This window comes from Lethenteron reissneri, chromosome 41 (genome assembly GCF_015708825.2).
Source record: "Lethenteron reissneri isolate LAM-NWPU_2019-01 chromosome 41, ASM1570882v1, whole genome shotgun sequence".
Taxonomy (NCBI): domain Eukaryota; kingdom Metazoa; phylum Chordata; class Hyperoartia; order Petromyzontiformes; family Petromyzontidae; genus Lethenteron; species Lethenteron reissneri.
This window is the reverse complement of record NC_083819.1, coordinates 2,232,563-2,256,901: the sequence shown is the minus strand read 5'-3', so window position 1 is coordinate 2,256,901 and position 24,339 is coordinate 2,232,563. Positions and strand designations below refer to the sequence as shown.

The following is a 24,339-nucleotide window of genomic DNA, read 5'->3' as shown; positions in this document are numbered from 1 at the left end:
ATAAACGAATTAATGAATCACGCTGGCATCGACCAGTCACTCCTTACCATGAATATGAGTTTTCCAACATTTGACCACGGGAAGTCGTACAAAAGCTGCTGGCTCTCGGCACTCAGTCCCTGTGCAGACACACACACACACGCGAATTGCAATCCCGCACACACAAAGCATTTTGGCATTTTGACATGTAAAAGTAAAAAAAAGTATCTCATAGGCAAAGTAAAAAGGCTGCACACAGGCACTGCCTTATCTGCGATCGTTCAGGGGGGAAATGTGCAATGCAAATTTAACCACCCATAATGCATTTTTTTATTAAATTGAATTAAAAACAAATGAGCTCCAGATTGTATCTACTGCCTATAGAACAATTTTTTTTTTAATCCGATGCATCATTAACGCTCCCTTATATTCAGGGATTAATTTCAGCCGGGTCTGCCCGTGGCAGCGGCCCCTGACACACCCCATCCAGTATACAGTACCTCTGACTATGGCTGCGGCTACGAGTCACGTGCCTAAAATATAAAAGCAACTCAACGATTATTACTTTACCAGGTAAGGCCCACTGAGCTATGTAGCTCTTTTTCAGACGCGACCTGGCCACAAATGATAGGCCAATGGAGTGGCTTATCACGTGGACCTGGAGAAAAATTCACTCGACCATGGGGGGAGTATGCAAACTCCAAATATAGAGGCTTCAGAGTTGGGATTAAACTCATGGCCTCCTGTATACAATGCAAGGTAGTTAACATGTTGCCACCCGTGGCGCCCCTAATATATACTGCATTAGGCTGACATTTCTGACAATGGCCTTACTTCAGAGCTAAGATAGGGAATTGAGTTGCACTGACCTTTTAGTTGGAGTTTGCATTTTACACTGAGGCCCTCAGAAAACTGGGGACTGTTGAGAAAGTTGACCAATGAGCAGCTTTGAATTCACATATGAACAGTTTACCATTTAGTAGACATTGCTTATCAAGCAAACCTGAGGAAAGTATAAATGGGAAAATTAAATAATTAAAAACTGATTTTCCATATTGCAATTCTTCAGTCGCATGAAATATATATTCTTTCAGATTTTCATATGTTCATATAGACCAATGTTCATGCCATTTCAAAATTGTGAATTCATCAATTCTATTATAAGTGTCCCAGTTTTTCCCAGCGTTCCACAGTATAAAGTGCAATTCCCGATTCTAAGTAGGTCAATCTACGCCCTCGCTTTGCTGTTTTAAAGAAAGTCCATTGCCTGAAACATCGTCATCATCGTCTATCGTTTCGATGCGAGGCAGCAACAGGGTGGTCATGGTGGAGAATTTGTTTTATTCACGATGGTGCACAGCTGCCCATTCTGTTCCTTAATTCACGGTGCTGTTTATTGTATGCGCATCGCTTAGCAATCCTGCCTGTCATAAGCAAGTCACAGGTTTCATATGTTGTTTTTAATAACAAAAAATGTCAAGACATGGTTTTTGTGTACAAGCGTATTAATTAGTTCATTCATTCATTGCTGTACCCTTTTGTTCCACTTATTATTGTGCAATCTCTAGCCAGAAGGTATGATGAAAAGGGACTGTATATTTTACACCATCATTTCGAGCAACAGCAGCACCTGGTGACACGTGACTAACAGCAACAGCCAACAGCAGCCACCATTCACCACTAAATGATGGTGACATCATCCCACAGCACGTCTGCCAGGCGAGGTGCACGTTGAGACCACGTGCTGTACCAAAGGCTCGCTGGGTTAACTGACTGAGATGACCGAGTGATGCACCACCGCTCCCCAAACATGCACACATGGACAAAACAAGTACTAATGTGCCCCGTGTAGCCTTTAACAGACTGCTGGGGGAAGTTGTCAGTGAGCACCCACAATGGCCAGGATGGTGCACGAAGGGGTGGTATGGCCAACACCATGCATATAGATTGACCTGTGCCAAGCTAGGTGCATTTACAAACGAGCACTATGAGACTCGCATGAAGGCGACAGCAGATGCATACCCGGGGGGGGGGGGGGGGTAAGAGGGAGTGGGGTCATTTGACTCCACAACTCAATTTTGTTTGACAGCCATCGTAAGGCCATTGACCATTTTAGAAATCTGTAATGTTATAAATTGCAAATAAGTAATGCATCACTCTTGATGTATACGCCTTATTAGAAACATTTAATTAAATAGAAATGAAAACTTAATTGACAGGCAATCAATATCGTTTCCTGAAATTAATGACTCTGCACTGCCGTTGAAACAATTTCCTCCCTCCAAATTGTTTCGCTGGGTGCGCCAGGGGTGACACCGCCGCACAAGCGATGGGCATTTGGCAAAATAACTCATGACCAGAGCTGATGTATTTCAGGCTGCCAGGACATCATAATTGCACATGGGGGACCAATAACGTGCAGATATGATGAAAGGTAAGATGTAACTTGCCAAGAGTGGGGAGTTTGGCCTGCAGGAAACTAATTAAATCTCTCAATTAAATCTCACTGAATTAGGTTAATTCAGAATCTTTAGTTATCTTGGAGAACGTCGTACTCAGATTGTAAATGTTCTGGCTTGGCTCTCCAACACACCGGTGTGCTGTACTAGTGACGAATTGGCACGTTCTGTTTACGTGACAACCCTTACTAGTTGGCTGTGTCGGGTGGTGGCGGGTTTTATCGACACATTTATATATTTACGCGATCTAACCCAAAAAAACAAAAACTCTATTATGAATGATATTGGTCACGAAAGCCTCCTACGTGTTAAACAGATATCTGATGAGCTATGAGCTCTATTCATCACAAATATACAGCATGAAGCTGATACTTAAAATCAAATTATAAAGCAATCGTAAAAATAAACTATAACTCTTAATTAACCAAATAGTGGATGGAGGGTTACCCATGCTGTGTCGGTCACGGGGGGTTGTCACCACGATGGCCAGTGAAGACTGGGCCAGAGGGAAAGCACTGGTCTAGTTGACCGTGGCATTTTTTGTACGCAGCATGGACGGGTTGTGCTTTTTCCGTAGGATTTTATTGTTTACGTATGTGATGTTTAGATTTGTGTACAATGAATTTTAGGTGTATCTTGTAATTTTATTGTTTGTTGCGGTTGAACCCAAATCAAGAGCCGAATGGCTCACAGTGTAAATCCTAATAAATTAAACTAAAACTGAACGTAGGTGATCAGGTTCATTGCCCAATCGTCCTTAACCGACTGAATTACAATTAGTAAGCCTAATCCTATGGTAAACAAAGTGTGATAAATGGGGAAAATAATGTGTAGACATAACTGACAAATCCTCGAATCAGTTCGCCTGGCATTTGTTTTTCGGGTGACAGGTGCCGCTCCATAGAGATCTTCGTGATTGACTCTGCAGAGTCCAGGAACATATGGCCACGTCTCATAGCGAGGTGGCATTTCAGAAATGGATTATAGCTTCAATCTGTGCAGATCTTTTGAGCGATATCCCCTTGTGTGCGATTTTTCTCTGGGTGCTCAACTGTCCTCCCACGTGCCAAACAGGCAAACATTCATGAACAGCATTGGACAAATATCCACAATGCGCAGGGCTCCTCAGAAAAATGAAAAAATACACTTTCATTGAGATTCAGTGAGATTCTCCTGGGTAAATAACCGACATTTTAATCATTATTCTTATTATGCTGCCATGGTTGCAATGGTGAGCACTGGACTAGCAATCCAGAGGTTGCCAGTTCGATTCCATCATCCGGCGCGTCCCGATGCCTTTGTCCATCCAGCAGTAAAAATGGGTCCTCCACAGTTGGTTGGACCAGCAGATATCTAGCCAGTGTGGAGTAGTAGGCCAAATACTCTCTATAGGTGTTCTCTAAAGCTCCATCTATTGGAGGCCCTCCCTGTCAGCAGTGTCTTGAGAAAGCAATTGCAGGGCTGCATCTTTACCTTTTGACCTTCTATTATTGTTATAACTGAAGACTCCCGTAAAAACGCTGCTGTGATAGAAGTTGGAGCAATGCGCAGCAGCACGAGGTCACAATGAGCATTTCCCAAAAGGTTTGGGAGAAACGGACGAAATACAATCCATTCGTCAAGTCGGCATTGGTTAATCTGGCATCAATCTGAACGGACTGCACTTGGTTGAGACAGCATCCTTTATAACGTGGCACACGTTGCTTTGTCACTTGGAGAGACCCAAGGTATTTCATCCCTTAAGATGAAAATAGAGCTGTTTACACCGATGCCAAGCATTATTGATGAATATCATGTTGCTCCACAAGGCAGGCGAGGAATGCCTGGCCCGAGAGAAAATTCCACCGGCTCATGCCGTCGTGGCTGCACGCACGCGACTCGCGTCCCAAAAATATATTCACCGACGATTTCATATTTATAGACTCGTTAATGTGGGCGCAACAAAGCAACCTTTGGTCTAAAAGAACTCTCCAGAAAGACTAAACAAAGGCCTCTGAGAACGCAGTCAGCTGTCCGTGGGGGTCCATACATGAAAGAGTCAAACTGTAAACATAAGAATGCTGACATGCCCCAACGAAACTCTAGACTGGTGAGAACACCAGAGACGGTTTAAAACTCACAACCGTTTTGCCAAAGTGGTCGTAAACAACAGGATGTGACCAACATGTGAACGCACTGTATGTGCTGTATATATATTTTTTATGGCTAACATTTCTTTTGAAATGTTATCCGGGGTTTATATAAACCGACCTTACCGCTCCAAATCAAAACCAGAAACAGCCACGAAAAATATAAATTCCACATTTTCCACGCCGCTGTTGCTAAAATCAAGGCCAGTGTCCGGTGAGCAGGCGAATGTCTAAGATAAATACATTAGCCCCCTGCACTGACCCCACTTCGTATATTTTCATTGCACATTATAGAGGTTCACTTTACATAGACTCTCGACCATCCAACCACCCTGGGCCCACACACCCTCGCACTATATAAACTACCACCATGGATTTAAAAAAAAAATATTACAAAAAACCGCTCTGGCTCAGTCCCAGGTTTATTCAATGTTTTCACTGCAGCCAAGTCCGCACCGCAGTGTTGAAGATTTGTTGATATTATTTTCGGGGTTCCATTGAATTGAGTGTTTGGGTAGGGGTTGAACCTGCTGTGTTAGGCACTGACCTGGTAAATCTGGAGACCTTTAAGAGTCAATCCTAACAGCAAAGTGGGTTCATCGTCTTTCTTCTCCTGGTGGAATGAGACAAAGACAAAGTGTAGCCTTCAGCAGATTGTTCGGGCAAGTGCTGTTAGCGGGCACCTATGAAGGCTGGCATGGTGCACACGAGGGGTAGGTGGCCAATGCCATGCCCAGCCACCTTTGTCTCCCAGTGGTGATGTTTTCACACCACAGCAGCTGAACGATCGCTCCAGAATGAGACTACACAAAACATTACCACATATGGTATTAATTAATATCACGTCACTGTATTAAAATCGACAACACATGAATGGAATCCATCTTGAAACAAAATGGAGCACCAACATCACTGAAAATCTGAACAGTGAATATTAAAATTTTGATTTAAAGCTTTCGTGACTGCAGGGATTCATATTCTTGGTTCTTTCGGTAAAGTCACGTAGAAGTGAAATAATAAAATAATAAACATATAAAACAAGATATAGATATTTTTTTCACTTCTACATGACTTTACCGAAAGAACCAAGAATAGTGAATATTTATTCACAACGCTTTAGTCTTCTGTCGTGCAAGTTTGAAAATAATTGCCGAAAAAACGCATTCAAACGTGAGGTCAACTAAGATTGTGGACATTCGGGAAGCGCAAGCATATAAATGTATACGTGGGACTTGACATATCAACTACTGATGGCGAACAGATAGACACAAAAGACCCCCGTATAGCCTTAACAGACTGTAGGAGCAAGTGCTGTTAGCGAGCAGCTATGAAGAAACAGGCACAGCAACTAAAGGGTAGGCAGACAAGAAGACAGGCAGGACACAAAAAAACAACACAACAGACAAACAGAAGTGGATGACACACAACAGGCAGCCGGCCAAATGCAGAGGCAAAAATATTGACCAACATTCAGACACAGGGAGACCCATACACAAACAAGCAGCTAGGCAGAAATCCCACACGCAGCAAAGACAGACAAAAAGTGCAAATATGCAAATAGAGGCAGGCAGACAAATAAACAGACGAAGCACCAGACAAACACAAACAAATTTCCCCTGTATAGCCTGAATAGACTTTCGGGGCAAGTGTGGTTTAGCTAGCACCTTATGAAGGCCGGCACAACATATGAGGGGGTGGGATGGCCAGAACCACGCCTGGCCTTCTTTTTCTCCCCAGTAGCGATGTTTACACACCGCACCAGGCATTAATTTGAGGCTAAATTGGCCTAGGGAAGGCCCAGGACCGGTTCAGAAATCGTCCCAGGTGTTGGCCTATGAGCGGGAATAGAACTGGGGTCGCTGGGTTCGTAGCGCAGCGCGTCAACCGCTGCACTAGCACTCTTAACAATTAACACGCACACAAACAAACAAGCAGGCAGATACACAGGCACAAGCAATGACCAACCTTGAAGAGGGCATAGAAGTGCACGGGCACATCCTCGAGCCTCGCCGCCTCGCGGATGTAGCAGAGCTGGCTCTCGTTGGCAGACATTCCGGCCTGGTCCTGGTGCATGGCTGGCACGTGCCTCACGATGTAGTCGCCGCCGCGCTTCTTGATGACCTACGAAAAGGAGGGTGCGGAGCCGAGAGGGTCAGTCAAGGGGACAGCACGGCACTCGCAGGGCCAATAGGGTCAGGGGACAACACGGCACTCGCGTGGCCGTGAGGGTCAGCCAGGGGGACAGCACGGCACTTACGCCGCACCTCGAGATGAGCACGCAAGATCCCGTCATAGCACCACTTACTGTGGTGCAGCCAAAGTGGCTGCGTGGCTGGGGGTGTCACAGTGCTGAACTGGCAATGCTGACAACCTGGGTTCAAATTTGGGTTTAAGTTGAGCCTCAAAAACGCAGCTCCTAGTAAAGTCCAGGTCGCTCGTTAGTTTAAAACAAAGCGCTGAGATAGCACCACCGAGATCCAAGGTTAAAATCCAGAATCAGAATATTTATTTACCCTGGAGGAATTTGATGAGCTCTAAAGCTCTTTTTCACAGAAGTCCAGTCGGGGTGGGTCAGAACATTACAACAAATACAAATTACAGCCACCTACAATGAAACCGTGTCTCAAAGTGTAGCTGAGTTTATGGGCTCAGCCCAGTCACCAATGACCCATCATAGTAAAATGTGGTCTTCCAAATAATTTAGCTCTGCGATTTGAAAATTGCAGTTTTATTCCCCTTTGTATCCCTAATGTGGATAAAGCGGTCTAATGAAGCAACTTCAGAAATAACAAAGCTTTAGATGTAAATCAGACCGCCCTGAAAACGCAGCCTGATCCATCCAGCAACATCATGACCAGCGCTTGGCTGTTTGGGTTGCATCTGAATTCCTATAAACACTTGATGAAAGGACTCCACCACAACTGTCAGTAGACCTTGCCCGAAAATTTTCACACAGAAAAAACCGACCGTGTATTGTTCACAATGGGCGGAACTGACTGTGTGTGGACGCGAGCCAGCAGAGGAGCACCAAGCACCTACCCATGCTGGGAAGTAGGCCTCTGGATGGAAGTAGCGGCCCTGGTGCCTGGAAGGCCGGAAGTCCCCCAGGTCGGCCTGCAGGGCGTGCGCCGCGAGTAGGAAGTACGCCTCCTCCCGTAGGGCGCACTGCGAGCTCAGCACCTGGCTCTTCAGGTGGTTGTAGTAGTAGAAGCGTGCCACCCTGTCACTGCGCATGAACCACCGAGCACAACCACCCAAGCAACACGCAGACACACACACACAGGTCGTGAGTACACAATGTGTCCGCGTGCAGCTCTGCACGCTGGCAGCTTTCTTACTCTAAAAAGAGTTCCTGAAGAAGCTTCCACCGCCTGGAGCGAAACGTCAAACGTAATTCCAAACAAGACACAGCACAACCTGAAGACATGGCAGAGAGCTGTTCAACAGCAATAACAACAACAACCGCCATTCGTCAACAAGTGGCGATGACGTCTCCACGGCGCTAATGCCAGGCTATGTGCCTGGCACATAGCAAAGCCACGTGAAATGTCGAATGCCAGCTGGCAGGTCACGGGACAGACCCAAGTGCCATTAGTTGACTGAATTAAATAACTGGCAGGTGCCCCAACTGTGCCCTCAACTGCGCCAATTTTCTGCGCTTTAGCCGCCCGGCGCTCGACTCGTTGTTGTGAGCAGTTGCTTCTCTGCCCTCTATTTATGCTGGAGAGCGACTGCCTCCAACTGCCTAGTAGCATCCCTCCTTCCTTCACAGAGGCCGACCTTAACACCAATGGTACCAGTCATTAGCAAGTCCACTCAACAACGGAAAGTGCAAACACCTCCGCCATAGTAATGTCACACAATTACACACCTCCACCTACATCGCCGCTGATAATTAAGATGCACTCCCATAAGACTACGTGCAAACATGAGGAGGCGGCATTATATATTTAATTTTTATATTTATACGTTCATATTCTCCACAAACTCGCCTAGAGATTATGTTGTATTAAATCAAGGGACAGCAGTGGCAATGATACACAATCTTGATTTGAAGCTTTCGTGACTGCAGGAATCCATACTCTTTGGTTCTTTCGGTAATGTCACGTAGATATTTATTTTATACCTACGTGACTTTACCGAAAGAACCAAAGAGTAATGATACACAAGCACAAGTAAATAATGCAGTCCATGTGTCATGCAATTTAAATCAGTTTACTCAAAATTTGGTGCAGCAATAATCGCACTGCACTATGAATCCAACGACCCCCATGCGATTACATCCTCTAAATTGTTTCAATGCAAGCACTGCATGGACGACATTTAATGACAATTTTCAGATTCTTAGCCCTTCTAGACAACAATAATCCTTTGTAAAGATGGCCAATTGTATGTGTTAAAAATACGCATACAGATTGGCAAGCAAAAAGTGGGGAACATGTCCTAGAAGATGACCACGGAATAGATGCAGCAATGAGATAAATTGATGTCCAGCAACAGCAGCAGCAGCTGGGATGAATTGTTGCATCGCAGGACCACGAGAGATGCCGACGACTTGGAGAGGCCTTTATGGTTAGCGACGATAGACTGGACAACCTCACAGATGGAGACTCACAAAGCCAAAGTTACCTGATCAGCTTCCCGTTCTCAACGTAATATTGCACTCGGAAGTGAATGTTGAAGGGCGGCCCAAAGTGGTCAATCCCCTGCAAAGAAGAGAGGCGGTTTCAGACAGCATGGGCAAGACAAGAGCCCCTCACCCACCACTCACTCACTCACTAACAAAGACCTCCAAATAGCCGTTATGGGGGGGGAGTGGTGGCACAGTGGTTTGCCCACTCAGCTCTGAACCTGCTTAACTTGAGTTCGATTCTCAATCACAGCCAACATCAGAGGCAAGCAATACCTAAACCAGTTCTGGGTCCTCCCTCTTCAACTCCCACCGAACAGAGTGAAGTATGGTCAAACCATGACTGAGACAGTGTGGGGAGGGCTTCATCCAACAGTGGGTCTGTACATTATTACTCATTATATTCATAGCCATGACGTACTGCCAGGGCAAGTGATTTTAACACGTAGGCTTTCGCGACCAATATCATCCATACACAGTACATAATGCAGGGAGTGTGGTCAACATCACACCCAGCCACCTTTGTCTCCCCATTGGTGATATTTTACACACTCAACCAGGTCGTCATTTAAAACAAAGATCCACCCTGTAACCTTGAAAAGATTGTTGGGGCAAGTGCTGTAAGAGAGCCTCTATGAAGGCCCAACAGGGCACACGAGGTGGTGAGAAGCCAACACCACACCCAGCCGCCTTTGTCTCCCCAGTTCTGATGTTTTCACACGACACCAGGGACACATTTAAGGCCGATTCAACCTCAGAGAAGCTCAGGTCCAGTTCAGATAATTGTCACTGGTGTTGGTCGTGGGTGGGAAATCAAACACAGCCCACAGGGTTCACAACGAACTGCACTAACCACTGCACTACCACTCGCCACGCACACTCGAACACACACACACACAGCCGCTGTCACTTCCACAACGAACATCAGCATCCAATTAATCACGGCCCAAGTGTAATGCTTTTAAAACTCAATGACCAGTTGCATTTTGGTCACGCAGCAGGGATGTTTTTTAATGCTCATTTATTTTTTTATTTACCTACTTCGGTGAGGTGGGGGTGGGTGCTCATTCAGTCGGGTGCTCAATGCTCTTTTTCTACTGTGTTTTTTTTTCTTTCCTCTGGCTGTTTCTGTTTTCTCTCTCTCTCCCTCTCTTCCCCAGCCTTTTGAAGTAACAGCCATTGTGGCGCTGTCAGCGCGCTGGGTGGGTGAGTGTGTGCTCACCCTGCTGGCTTCTTTCTTCCACTCCTTGGGGCAGTACTTGGTCAGCTTCTGCTCAAGGTCCATGAAAATGTGTTCATTGTCTGCACAAAGAGGGTGGGTGGACGGAAAGCGCCGAGTTGCCCAAACCGATAGCGCGACGCAGCATGTCTTCATTCTGCACGACGGCCGCTATGGGCAGCATATTGCACGCACGCGACAGCCCCGTGTGTTGACTGGACTTCCTATAATCTGTGCACCCCCCCCGAATCAACCCGTGTAAAATACCGTTATCCTTATGACGCTTCTTCCGAACCTTTCCACGTACAAGGAATTGACTTGAAAGTGGTGGCACATTAATAGTAGTACCCGTGTTCAACCGGTGCTTTACCGCTCGGACATGAATGCTTTGCGTGGAAATACAAGGACAATGCGACGCCACTCTCACGCTCCCCAACGCATCAAATCGCATCAGAGGCGTTTCATTTCACAAAGCAAGTGGCCACTGTGCACACAGGGTACATCTGGTGGTAAACGCATCGCCAAATAATTTGTTCACCAACTCACGGGCCAAGCAGGCGTTGTGCTTTACTTCGATGCTCACAAGCCCGGCTCCCCGACCTCACCAAGCTGCACTGACCAGTGCAGTGAAGTATGGTGAAATAACCTCTCCCATGCCCCCGCAAGGGATGCAAAGGCATTCATCCAGCAGTGGAGTGACGAGGTGGCTATGCACACCCATGCACGGATGAAGCTAACATGTGCGATGCGCCCATCAGTTTTGTGGTCTCTGGGCGGCCGGATACCACAAAACCTGGAACCAGTTACCTGCAGATGTTCGCGATCCATCCTTGAGTCCGAGCCAGTGTTTCAACAGACTTTAAAAATCAGTGTTGTTCCCAAAAAAACAAAGAGATGAATACTGTACGAGATGAGCGCGCATTCGTGATGGACTGGACTCACAAGAGCGTGTGATAACAAGTGCTCGGTCATCCTTTCTTACGAATACCAAGTCGGTGGTGTTCATGTTGTGGGCATGTCGTGTTCATGAGAACGAATGAAAGGATTTGAGAACCTACTTGTCAGAACGCTGAGCCCAAAGAAATTGGGGTCCTTCAGCTTGAGGAGGTCGCACACCTGGGAGAAGAGCTCTCGGCAGGTCGTCTTTACCTGGTGCAAAAGACAAAGATCCCCCATATAGCCTTAACAGACTGTTGGAGCAAGTGCTGTTAGCGTGCAGCACCTATGAATCCAGCAAAACAGATGAGGGGATGGGTGGCCAGCACCACACCCGGCCGATTTGTCTCCCTAGTTGCGATCATACACACCGCACCAGGTACTCATTTAAGGGTGATTCGACCTATGGGAGGCCCAGGACCAGTTGAGATAATTAATCGTCACTGGTGTTGACCATGATCGGGTCGCCAGGTTCGAGTCGCCAGGTTCGCAGCGGAGCGAGATCACCACAACACAACATCACTCCCCACATACACATGTACCAACACACTCTTCCTGACACAATTAAACAAACATCACGATAGACGTATACACACGTATGTATGTACGTATGTAGAACTTCTTTCGCACCATGAGTAGCCAAGCGTGCTAATCGGAGGTGCGGAGGAAGGATAACAAACTGAACACAAACTGAACACAAAAAGCAGTTTCTAAAGGAATGAGTTTTCAATCTCGATTAAAAATGTATTATAACATCCAGATACACACCAACACACACCATTTAGATACAGCTCGTTACACAAACAGATGTACACATTCAGATACACACATCCCGACTATGTGATATGCATGTCTGTGTATATCTGAATATGGTGTGCGTGTGTGTGGAGATTTTCTGAAATGGTCCTGGGCCTCACCGACTCAGCCTTAAATGAGAAACTGGTGCAGTGTATAAACATCGTCACTAGGGAGACAAAGGCGGACGAGAATTGTGCTGGCTACCCATCCCTTCATGTGCCATGCCGGCTTTCAGAGGTGGTCACTAACAGCACAAGCCCCAAAGTCTATTTAGGCTATACGGGGAAACGCTGTCTTGTCTTGTTGTGTGTCTTTGGTGTATGTCTATAGGCACATGGTATGTCTCTGAATTTGTGTTGGTGTGTATCTGGATGTTATATTATTCGTTAATTATTACCTCTATTATGGATTATATTATAATGTTTGTTTACCCAGAAAGCCTCACTCAGTCTCAGGATACTGCCACATTTTTTGCATCTTGACAACCATACTGAGTGACATTCATTCCCGCAAAGAGAACGCAGCTTTCATTGCGACCCACCATTATTTCCCAGCATGCAACACTTTTTATTGCGTTTCTCATTACAACTGAAGTAGAGAGACAACTGGAAATGTTCCTATCGCACAAACTATCGACGCCCCCACCAATAAACCTCAGGATCTCAGGTCAATTCCCCCTCTGAGTAAGAACTGCAAGATAATTTAAAACCAAGGTCTGGCGTTTTTACTCCCCACTACTGCCAATTCAATTGCAGGCCCTCTGGCTAAACATTAACGGAATGTATGAAAAGCACGTGTCGCACACCCACTAACCAGTGGGAAGGGGGGGGGGGGGTTAAATTTCTACAATAGACTACATAAGCAGCATGCTACCTGGGATGTGAATGGTGGAATTTCACTTCACTGCTGTAGCGCGCAAAGCCGTTGAACCAATCACGGTGCAAGAAACATGTTGCTCATCGATCTATTGTAGCAAATCAATACCAGTCAGGCCTCCGATGCACTGGCCAGTGGCACAGCTATCCAATGTGCAGGTGGTGCAATGACACACAGAGGGGCCCGTGAGTCAGAGGGCGGCCCAGGCACTGGGCTTCAAAAAGAAAGGGGGATACTGGACAGGGTTGGAGCTCATTCAATTAATTGCATCGGGGCCTACGTGGGACCACAGTAAACCACTGGAACTGCCTTATAATTAGCTTTTGATAATACAAAATCAATTAACAATTTATCAAAATAACTTTAACAATTACATATTGAATGTAATATGGATGCGGGGGGGGGGGGGGCTCATTGGAAGATTCTAAGAATTCACCGCGACAGAGGTTATGAACCAGAGGCATGCATTTCAAATGTGGCATGCAAGACACCCAAACTCCCCAACATGCCAGTGGCCTTTAATGCAAACCGATAGGCATGTCCAAATGCATTCACGACGTGACACGTGTACTTCCACACACACAATGTGCACCCATGCCGCATTTCATCGTTGCCTCAAAATTATGGTTGTTGATGTCGGTTTTGGAAGAGTTATCAATACATCGGACGCAAAACAAGTCGATATTATTTGTTTGCTGAACATATACGAATGTCCAATGACAGATGTAAAAGTACTGCCACGTGCGTGTCTGTCTTTGTGTCTGTTGGACGTAGCACACGACAGCTGCTGCTGACCGGTCCTCGTTGGAACGTGCCGCGTGGTTTGAATGTTCGCACATGCCAGTCGGTTCAATAGTTACTAAATTTGAACTGGGTTCCACCATCAGTTTGTCGGGCTTTTAGAATGTATTCTAAAAACTATTATCGAAGAATCGATAAGCAATTCACAACCCGACTGCTAATTATACAATTCTACCTGTTTAATCCATTGGTCAAACATCTCTGTAAAGTTTAACATCGTTAATGTAATTCTTACATGAAACTAGTGACCCTTAAGAGCTATGGGATGTATCAGTGATGTATTGAAAATCACAGTATTATAGGAACATCATCAGCTATGATTGATCCGTAGCTGGATCAAAACCTCACCAAACAGTTGGCCATCTCTAACAATCCTGCAATGTAACAATACCACCTAGCACCTGAACACGAGCTGATTTTATGGCTCCGTCACCCTCGTAATAAATCATCTGGGACAAGTTCCAGTTCTTGGCTGCCATTCTTGTCATCCCCTTAGAGACAATTTCTGTTTAGGATTCAGCATGCACTACAGTCATTGTGAGCTGGACAAAATCCACATCGAAGTGTGAATCGATCTGTAGATGCGTGCAATGTTTATTAAAGAGTGTGGTACAAAAGGGGAAAAGTGTTTGTTGTAAGATTGATTGACATGGGGATACGGGATGTCTGTGACCCACAAAAGGCATGAGGTTTCCCCTTCTGAGGCCAACGTATTAATACGGGGGGCATGCAAAAAACTGGGCTTACGTTTTATAGAACGGATATTAATTTTCACCGTCCACTTTTGCACTTGAGCAAATAATTTATGAGAAAAGGTTAAGTGCGCTAAGCAGTATATCATTTCGGTTCTCCTGCTGGGAAGAAAAAAAAACCTCTCCTTCATATTATGAAGCCAATTAAAACAAAACACAACATAGCGTAATAATTAAATATATTTTAATTACATGCACATTTAATCGGATTCCAAAAAGTGGACAGTGTAATTTTGGAAAGATATTTAATTTGGACGTTTCATCCGTTATACAAATTCCCCAGATATAATAGCATTCCCTGCAGAGTGGCTGATTATATTTCTGGCTGATAGGGCTCAACACTAGTGCCATTAATCCCGATTACTTTAACAAAATTCTGGCCCCCCCATCCATTCTGCATCCAGCAGATTGCACTCCTCATTTCAATCACGTTGACGATTGCCTTCAAAAGCTGGCCAACAAAATCACGTTTGTTTTTCTCATGGAACTGAAAATGCCCTTGGCACTCAGGGTTACGGGCATTTACGTCCCTGAAATATTGTGCGTGTTATAAATTGCATTGTTATTGTTATTAAACGTGCACCTATATTCCCAGACGCGAGACATTTTCCTGTCGTCCTCATTAAGTATACTTTATGACTTAACGATGCTATATTTAAGGAAAGTCATAACATTATTTATTTTTCTGGAATGTGTTACTTCACTAAAATACAGCGTTAATAACAATAGCTAATCCATACTTGTTTTTGGGTTGGGTCACATGGTACGTTAGTTTAATGCCAAAATTTGTCATTAATCCTCCACCACCCAACAAAGATGTTATTAACACATGCCAATATATTTCTGGCATTAGACTTTCATTACTGAATTAAACAAATCTAAATATGACGTTGCGTTCAAACTGCTTTAAGCTCCATAGGTAGTGAACTCGTAAACTGAGGATGCTTAAGAACCACATTCTCCACAGAAGTCATAAGGCGGTGGGCATCACTCAATCAAAAACTATGGGGTCCACAGAGACCTGCACGACTGGGACGGTTGAAAGACGCATCACCAGATTCATCTCTGCAGAATGTAACAGTAAAAATGACCACGTGCGTGGACAGCTCTGCAGTCAATTAATTACTAGATGAGGGCCTTCCCAAGCTGTGCGGGTCGTGGGAGTTCTTTAACCGTACTTCACCACGCCGGTCAGTACGGCTTGAAAGCAGGGGAGCATTTTTCGATTTAAAGCTTTCGTGACTGCAGCGATTCATCTTCTTGGTTCTTTCGGTAAAGTCACGTAGAAGGGAAATAATAAAATAATAATAAAAAATTACATAATAAAATAATTCTCACGACGTTTCGGCCACAACGCAAGCAGCCGTCCTCAGGTGAAGAAAAAAAAGACGCTGTCTTTCCGACAGATCTGTTCTTCACCCGAGGACGGCTGCTTGCATTGTGGCCGAAACGTCGTGAGAATTATTTTGTCATGTTTTATTTTTATTACTTTATTATTTCCCTTCTACGTGACTTTACCGAAAGAACCAAGAAGATGAGCAGGGGAGCACACAAGCACAGCACGACTGGAGATTCTGCCGCACTGCCCTCTGAGACGCTCGCCACATAAGCACAGCCCCGCAGCCTCCGATGGCAACTTGGCGTGCACAAATAAAATATACCGCTCGTGATTGAAAGCAACCGCGACGAGGGCACCGATCATCATTGAGCAGACCTCACCGGAGTGTTCAGCCACCCGTGCAAATGCACACAGCTCACTTCCCGCGAGCAAGACCTCGGCGTGCCAAGACCTGTTTGGCAACGGCGGCGCGGGGTATTGAAGGGGCAGTGGTGGGTGGCTGCCGCCGTCTCCCCCCCCCCCCCCCCCCCCCCCATGCACACAGTCCCAAGCCGAGCCCTGACTGGCAATTAGATCTCCGTTTTGGATGCAGCACTTTGTGAAGTAGGCTTACTGCCGTGGAGTAACGGTTGGCACACCGCACTCGCAATCCGGAGATTGTCAGTTCGATTTAATCGCCCGGCCGTGGCAGTTTAAACAATGGGGAAAGTTTCTTAAATTCACCCCGTTCCTCCACCCAGCAAGGATAAATGGCTACGTGAGTTAGTTGATCTGCAGCTTGCATGTGGTGGGGTAAAGTGTGGGTACTCCCCCCCCCCCCTTTTTCCCTCGAAGAGGTCTGGCGAGTGTGGATTAGTAGGCCAAAATACCCTCGATAGGAGGCCCTTCTGCAAGCAGTGGAATGAGTAGCAATTGCAGGGCCGCACACTTACTTAGACCGAGTAGTCTGCTTCTACGCATGCTCGCCGAGATCTGGTACTGTTGCATCAGTCTGAAAGTTTTTACAGCGACTTTGATACACATACTCTTTGGTTCTTTCGGTAAAGTCACGTAGGTGAAAATAATACTACAAATAAAATAAAAAAGTAAAAAAACAACTAAATTGTTGTGATACACATGTAGTGTATGTGTTGGCAGCAATTGGTGTGCACATGCATGGGCCATTTTAGCTGTGAATGCATGCAAATGTTGTGTTGTATGCACGTATACGTTGAACTTCTTTCGCACCGTACGTAGTCAACTGTGATCATTATTACCAAGAAAAGAGAATGGAGGAGATCGCTCAGTCTCATAGCTCGTGAAATTAGAGTTAACGCTCGATTATCTGTCGGCAGCATGTTACCCCGGTTGCAAAATAACAGCGGTTGACAAATTAAAAATATAATATATCCGAATAAATAGCTTCTCCTTATTTGTTGTTGATCAGTACACAGTACCCAGGTGATCACGGGCACGTCGGAAAGTAAACCGATTAGAGTACTTTAAAAGGTAACAATAAATAGATGACCCCTTATTTATATTCAGACTCATTTACATATGCCTCGATAGCTTTACGTAGCCGTGATTTTGAGCTTTGTAATATTGAGATGAACACCAAGCAACATGGCACAATCCAAAAAACACACCGGTCAGCTAATTTACATATGTTATGGATTATCTGTGTTTTTGTTTAGCTGCACCACAATCCTCAGATAATGACTCTCCAAATGGGGCGTTTGGGCTGTACCGGGTAACAAATGCTTAGGATCATCGTGCCGATCCTGAATAAGCTCCGAGCACGAGGAGTGAGACATCAGAAAAACCATGCCAAACAGCTGGCGGCAACAACCAGAAAAGATATCGAAGAGCTGAGCAGCACAACCGTGACAGCCTACACGGCAGTGTGACTGCACACAACAGCCCTCTCTTCCAACGCACAGGCTCACGACCATGCCGGCTCAATCTTCGCTTCATTTACATTCTTTTCGATTTAAAGCTTTCGTGACTGCAGGGATTCACCTTCTTGGTTCTTTCGGTAAAGTCACGTAGAAGGGAAATAATAAAATAATGAAAACAAAACATAATTAAATACTTGACTTTACCGAAAGAACCAAGAAGATTATTTACATTCGTTTTGCATCGCGCGTGGTTTTGTTTTCTCCGGGCCACCCATTCTTCGTTCCTCCCTCCCATTACCCTGGATAACCGAGTGATGATTGTACACAACTGCCACCTATTCTGAATCCCAGGCTCGTTATCGTGCGTGCATGTGTGCATGCGTGCGCACGCGTGCCACTGGGTGTTCTGTGACAGGCAGCGGTGGTGGGGTGGGGCGATGAGCTCACGGGGATGATGATGGAGAGATCGTCGCCGGTGGGCAGCAACACTCGGACTCTCCTCCTTTCCTGCATCCTGCGGTTGTTCTGGAAACCCAAGCGGCCACTCATGGCTCAGGGAAGACACTCGGCAAGGGGGCCCAGTGCGGGGGGGGGGGGGGGGGTTGGGGAGAGGGGGTCACAGGGAGATTTCCCAACCCCTCCCCTTGAGATTTCTAAACTCGCCTTTCACTGAACCCCCCCCACCCTCCTCCTACACTACCACCCCCCTTTCTCAAAAACCACTCCACGACAGACACACACAGCTTGTCCGTCCGTCCGGGGTTTGAGATTTGCTGCCGCAGAGTGAGCAGAGTGATCGGGGCCTCAAGGTCCAATAACGTGAGGTCGCCAAGCCGTCAACAACGCCATCGCATCTGCGGACAGAACACATACGATTAACATTTGCCAAGAGCCATGATAATAATACGATGAATGATTTACAGCCCTTGTCAATGAATTGCTGGATGAATAGCTTCCCAAGTCACGTTGTGTTTGATCCAACTTCACCACGTTGGTCAGCGCAGGGTTGGTGAAGGGGCAGATGGCTCACGACTGTTTCAGATATCACTGGTCACTGATGTTAGCCGTGGCCATGAATTGAACTCACCGAGTAAATAGCACTGTGCACACTATCCATATATATTAGGAGCCTTTTTTATGTTAAGCAATTAATGTGAACCTGTGTAATACTTAGAGGGTTATTTTAATCCTTGTTTGAGATTTATTGACAAGCAGCTCACAGCTGATTACAGTACATCATATTCTCTCTTGACAGTGGGTGCTAAGATAGCGTTTTGAATGTTTTAAGCTCAGGACCGGCTTGCCTACAAGATTAGCGTAGTCTCAGAGCCATCCTTGCACAGCAGTCGTACGTTGTTATTATTATTATCTTGAGCATTCACCCGTGACATTTCATTTTGCCTTCAGCATGTTGGTGATAATGGCAGTTTTGGTTCAATGAAACATATCTTCATAGGACATTTTATGTAGCCGGGGTGGGATGATTGTTATGGTTGGAGAAACATCTACAATAGTCTTGAAAAACCACCGTAGGTCTAAATGCAACTAATGTAGTTCCAGAAAAAAGTCGAAAGAGAAAATTGGTTTTCATGAGGCTGCGGTGCAAACTTATATTCATGTCCACATTCTGACATTAATTTAGCATGACTTTATCCCGTGTAGAGTTATATTTACAATAATATAACTCAAATCTGCTACTTTATTTATTTTATGAGATGGAGAAGTGGTGTAGTCGTTATTAACGTACCGTAATATGAACCTGGTGAGCCGAGTAAGATTTCCCTGCCACGGTAAACAGACGTGCCACGTGATATCTGAACCAGTCCTGGGTATATTCCACATGTACCAACTGGCAATGACCAGCCACGGTAAAGTATGGTAAAACAAATCCCGTAACCAACACAGCATGGCAAGGCTTTCATCAAGAAGCAGCGTCACAAATGGCCTGTAGTTAATGTCGCTATTATTAAACACCAACTCTCAATTGGAATATACAACTGAGCTTCATATACTAAGATGGTAATTTTGCATATAACTTTAATGCGTTTAATAGCGCGGAACATTTATAAGACATAGCCCGCACTAATCTGTGTATCCTGCAGGGTTTATATTTTCCAAATCAATCAGATTGAAAATTACAAAACAACTTTCATTCGGCAACAACAATAACAACCGACATTCGCCACTAAGTGGCGGTGACGTCACCATGGTGCTTGTGGCAGGCTGGGTGCACGTTAAGGCCACGTGAAGTGTCGAACGCCTGTTGGCAGGTCACGGGGCAGACCCAGGTGTCATGGATTGACTGACTGAGATGACTAGCCGATGCACCACCTGTGCCCCCTACTGTGCCATTTCATTCGGCACACACACACACACACTACTGCCCCTTCTCAAAACATCTCGCCACGCTCAACCACTCAAAGCCATAATCTCACCTCCAACCTTTAATAAGATGAACTATCAGCCTCAAATATCTTTCAAAAGCATAGTATTCATATATATTTATTTTTCTAAAGTGCATGCAGGGGGGGCGGTGCGGGGGGTTAGTCCGGACACAATGTCGACTGTATGCTCCCCCCAGCATAAAAGGAAATTCCACAAATTCTCCGAGCTGAAAGACATTGGATACTGTCTCCGCAATACAATTGCCGCTTGTTGCACGCCTTCCTGGCCGCCGCGACGTATCATCGCTGAGATCACTGCGTAAGTCACCGAAGCAATCCCGGCACACAATTAGCGGTTAAGTAGAAGCCTCGGACACACTGACTGGTATATCACTTTGTTGAGAAAGTTGCCAGGATCTAATTTCACAGAAGTAGATTTTGTTTTTTGTTGCTGTAACGTTTTCATACCCTACTCCTTTTTGGCAGCACAGTCTACTGCGCTTTGCTTTTGTTTGGACTTTTTAGCATGGGAGTGCTCATGTCGCTTTTAGCTTGTGGAGCAATATGCTGATTTACAAAAAAAGCATTGTTTATTTTTTTATGTACTTTATTCAGGGCCAATTTTTTTTAAGGTTAATGTAAAAGGTGCAGCCCTGAAATGACTTACACACACCACTGCTGGAGGAAGGGTCTCCACGAGATGGAATTCAATGGTGCCCCTCTTGAAGAAGGTGTTTGGCATACTATTCTACCATGGCCAGGCATCTTGGCAGAGGTGCGAGAACCCACCATTTACCTCGCCACACGTGACCGGCAAATCAATGAACTGTGGTGTCACCCATTTACACTGGCGGGGAGGCGGGACGGAAGAAACGTGCACCATTGTTTCAAAAGCCACGGCGCGCCCAAGGAGATTGAACAAAACTGTCAACCTCTTGATTCCAAAGGCCAGCGTTGCTCACAATGACACTACAGCATCGTCAAATTGCGAGGGTAGAGGCACTCAAATTGAATGGATGGTTTGCAGGGATGTGTTCTCAGCTTTTGTTTTCTGGGAATGTTGGCCAAAGGTTTTGGAAAACACAGACATTCACTTCTGATAATCCAACACAGGAAACACCCCAAGAGAATGGCCTGAACCAATGCACATCAGTGGATGGGATCAAGATCTGGCTGCTGCAGGGCTTAACTGTGCTCGGCCCTTAACTAACTGGGATGCTAAAATAATAATCACAGTTCTGGGAAGGATATTTGAGTCCCACACCCCTTGTTTATCTCAAAATCTTACAATCAGATAGCAAGCAGTACCATTATAAATAGTAAACAAACTTTGAAAGGAATTTTGCAAACCACAAGCTTAATTAAAAAAGATGTCTTGGCTAGAAAAACACTCGACAGGATAGGTTGGTAAAAACTGCAATGTAAACTATTCCTAATTGCTCACACGTATAAATAACGGCTGTAATCATGGACAGTACACGAGACCGGACCAGACCTAATTCATAACAAGATGCTCAAAAGATGCCTCCTCCGTTTTGGCAACAAATTAAAACACTTAGACCCATCTTGAAAGTTCCATCTTAAATGTTTCAGGCTATTTAATTAGATTGCAATGCATCGGAGGAGTGAAGCAGTGTTTGGCACACTGCGCTCTTAAATCCGACAGCACCTTGAACAACTTGCACTGACCAGCGTGGTGACGTAAACTATACAACTATAAACATTTTGTATTTTACCAGGTGAGGCCCACTGAGCAATATATAGCTCTTTTTCAGAAGCGACCTGGCCACAAATGATAGCTCAACGAAGCGGCTTATCACGTGGACATTTATAGCAGCCAAATACTGTAAACCCATGTTTCTAAAACCGGAGGAGACAAATCCACGCGACCACAGGCGTCAGGGTCGGGATCAAACCGACGACCTCCCGTATACCAGGCGAGATAGTTAACATCTCGCCACCGTGGCACCCAGAAGTACGATCAAACAGTCCTCGTGGCCGACATGGCATGTCATTCAACAGTGGATTTAGAAAACTGTAAATGATTATCATAACAATAAAAGAAGATATGACTTTAAACATATACATCATTATGATTTTGCACGTAATTTAGGATATCTATAAATCATTTGATAATCCTCCGTATACAGTAACAGTGCTGATACAATCGCAGTACTCTTCCACGAGCAACGCTGCCGTGTTTATCATCGTTTGCAAGTTGACGCCACGGATTCAAATACAGCAGATGGGGCCCTGAGCTGTGGAACTCCTCACAGGAAATTGCTGGAATTTTTCCCAAATCACAGAGAACAGAGCCTCAGCACAACCACCACAGCCAATACGAAACTTTTTTTTTCCACTCTCTCCATTTTAATACCCGAGTGGAGACCTACAAAAAACCACAGATTTCAGCAACACTGTGCTGAAGCCACGTCGAACATATTAACGAATTGTGGGTGCCCTTAAAAATCGGGGATTATCGGGAAACAAGGGTTGATGCTGATTGAATGTGATGCCCGTTAGAGCAGCAAATCCTGGCTTTGGGGCTGCACACAAAACCGCCCCGTGGAGTTACACAGATGGCTAAATATCTCGGCGTGAGACACGGGATAGTCTCTGCGGCAGGGGAGCCAGTTTTTAATCCAACCCCCCCCCCCCCCCCCCCCCAGAATGTTCGTTCTCAAATTAAAAAACCAAAGGGGTCAAATTTTAAAAAGAAAAAGTAGAAATGAACACACAAAAGATAAAGATCCCGCATCTATAGCCTCAACCGACGTTTCGGGCAAATGCTGTTAGCGAGTAGCACCCATAAAGCTAAAGCACGATACACGAGGGTGGTGGGATGGTCAGGACCACTCCCGGCCGCCTTTGTCTTCCCAGTGGCCGTGAGACGGGAATTTAACTCGGGTCCGCCGGGTACAGAGTGCGAAACGCGCAAACCACGACAGACACGGTCGTTCGCACGCACAAAACTACGCCGACGTCTGGTCAAATAAGCTGTTCGTCGCGTCATTAACACTCACGACAAGAGATCTGTCTCTTGTCTCGCTCGCTGCATAGCACTCGGATCGTGTCGTGACATTTGAATAAAAGAGCAACATTCGTAACAAACAAAAACAATCGCAGCCGAAACGCGCCGAGACCGCTACCCACCGCCCCAACGCTTTGATTCCGTTTGCTTCATTTTCCTTTCAAAAGTCGTCTCTCTCTCGCTCCGTCCTTCTTGTATCTGCACAACTTGCGAACAACACTTTTCCTCCTACGGCGTGACAATGAACCAGCGAACCGCGGCCACCACCGCCGTCACCACCGCCCCGTTACACGCGGCAGAGTTTTGTGTGCGCGCGATACAAAAAAAAACCACTCACGGGTCGCGAAGAACGAAGACGACGTTTCCGCTCGTCTGCAAGGATACTGGAGATGGGGGGGGGGCAGCCTCCTTACACTTCTCGTCATCACCACCCCCCCTGTCACACCGCCATCCTCGTGGTAGAACCCGAGCCACTCGGGAGACGCGCTCTGGCGCTGCACTCCGCGTCTCTGGAACGGTCCATTCTCGACCGCAGATGGGGGAAGGGGGTGTTATGCGCGCATGCCAAAGGGGTTCATCGTTCACGTGCCAGGAACACGACGAAAGTATCCAACTAAAACCGAAGCTTTTACTGTGGAATTTATTTCATGTTGGCGATGATAAAAAAATTTGAATCGTACGAATTGTTAGTTGTGTAAACGGAAGGCTGCACAGGTTACTAATACTCAGAGTGTGTGTGAGTGTGTTTTTCCTTCCCCGTGCATTCGGTGTTTATGAACACATGGTACGGTCTTGGGAAGAAGAAGAAACCCCGAGCATAACACTGGCGACGCGCGTGTGTGTGCGTGTGCGAGTCTCAGGGAATAAAGCGAATAACGTTCCCGTGAACTTAAGGTGTGTTTTTTTTACAGCTAACATGAGTGATTTAAAAATGCTCAGGTTAAAGGGAACTATCTCGGCGTCTTTATGTGCCAATAAACACCCAGGTAGCACGGGCAGGAGGGAAGTAAAACGTGACAAGGCTCAGCCGATGGAGTCCCTTTTAATAAACGGGCTTTGTGAGTGAGATTGAGCCCAGAGTGTGGCTCCGGTGATGTAACAGAGCAGCCCACACTGTGATGCTTCTGCT

At 45.7% G+C, this 24,339-nt stretch overlaps 1 protein-coding gene across 1 annotated transcript in view; it reads right to left on the bottom strand.

Moving 5' to 3' along the window:
* Nucleotides 1-23,537, bottom strand: part of FRMD6 (FERM domain containing 6) — a 38,016-nt gene extending 14,479 nt beyond the window's left edge. The window contains 9 exon segments of the mRNA XM_061568265.1: nucleotides 48-119; nucleotides 5,115-5,180; nucleotides 6,533-6,688; nucleotides 7,607-7,793; nucleotides 9,197-9,273; nucleotides 10,420-10,499; nucleotides 11,475-11,565; nucleotides 18,243-18,649; nucleotides 23,333-23,537. Of these exon segments, the coding sequence (XP_061424249.1) occupies nucleotides 48-119; nucleotides 5,115-5,180; nucleotides 6,533-6,688; nucleotides 7,607-7,793; nucleotides 9,197-9,273; nucleotides 10,420-10,499; nucleotides 11,475-11,565; nucleotides 18,243-18,344 (831 nt within the window). The 5' untranslated portion in view covers nucleotides 18,345-18,649; nucleotides 23,333-23,537.
* Nucleotides 23,538-24,339: the final 802 nt, after the last annotated feature.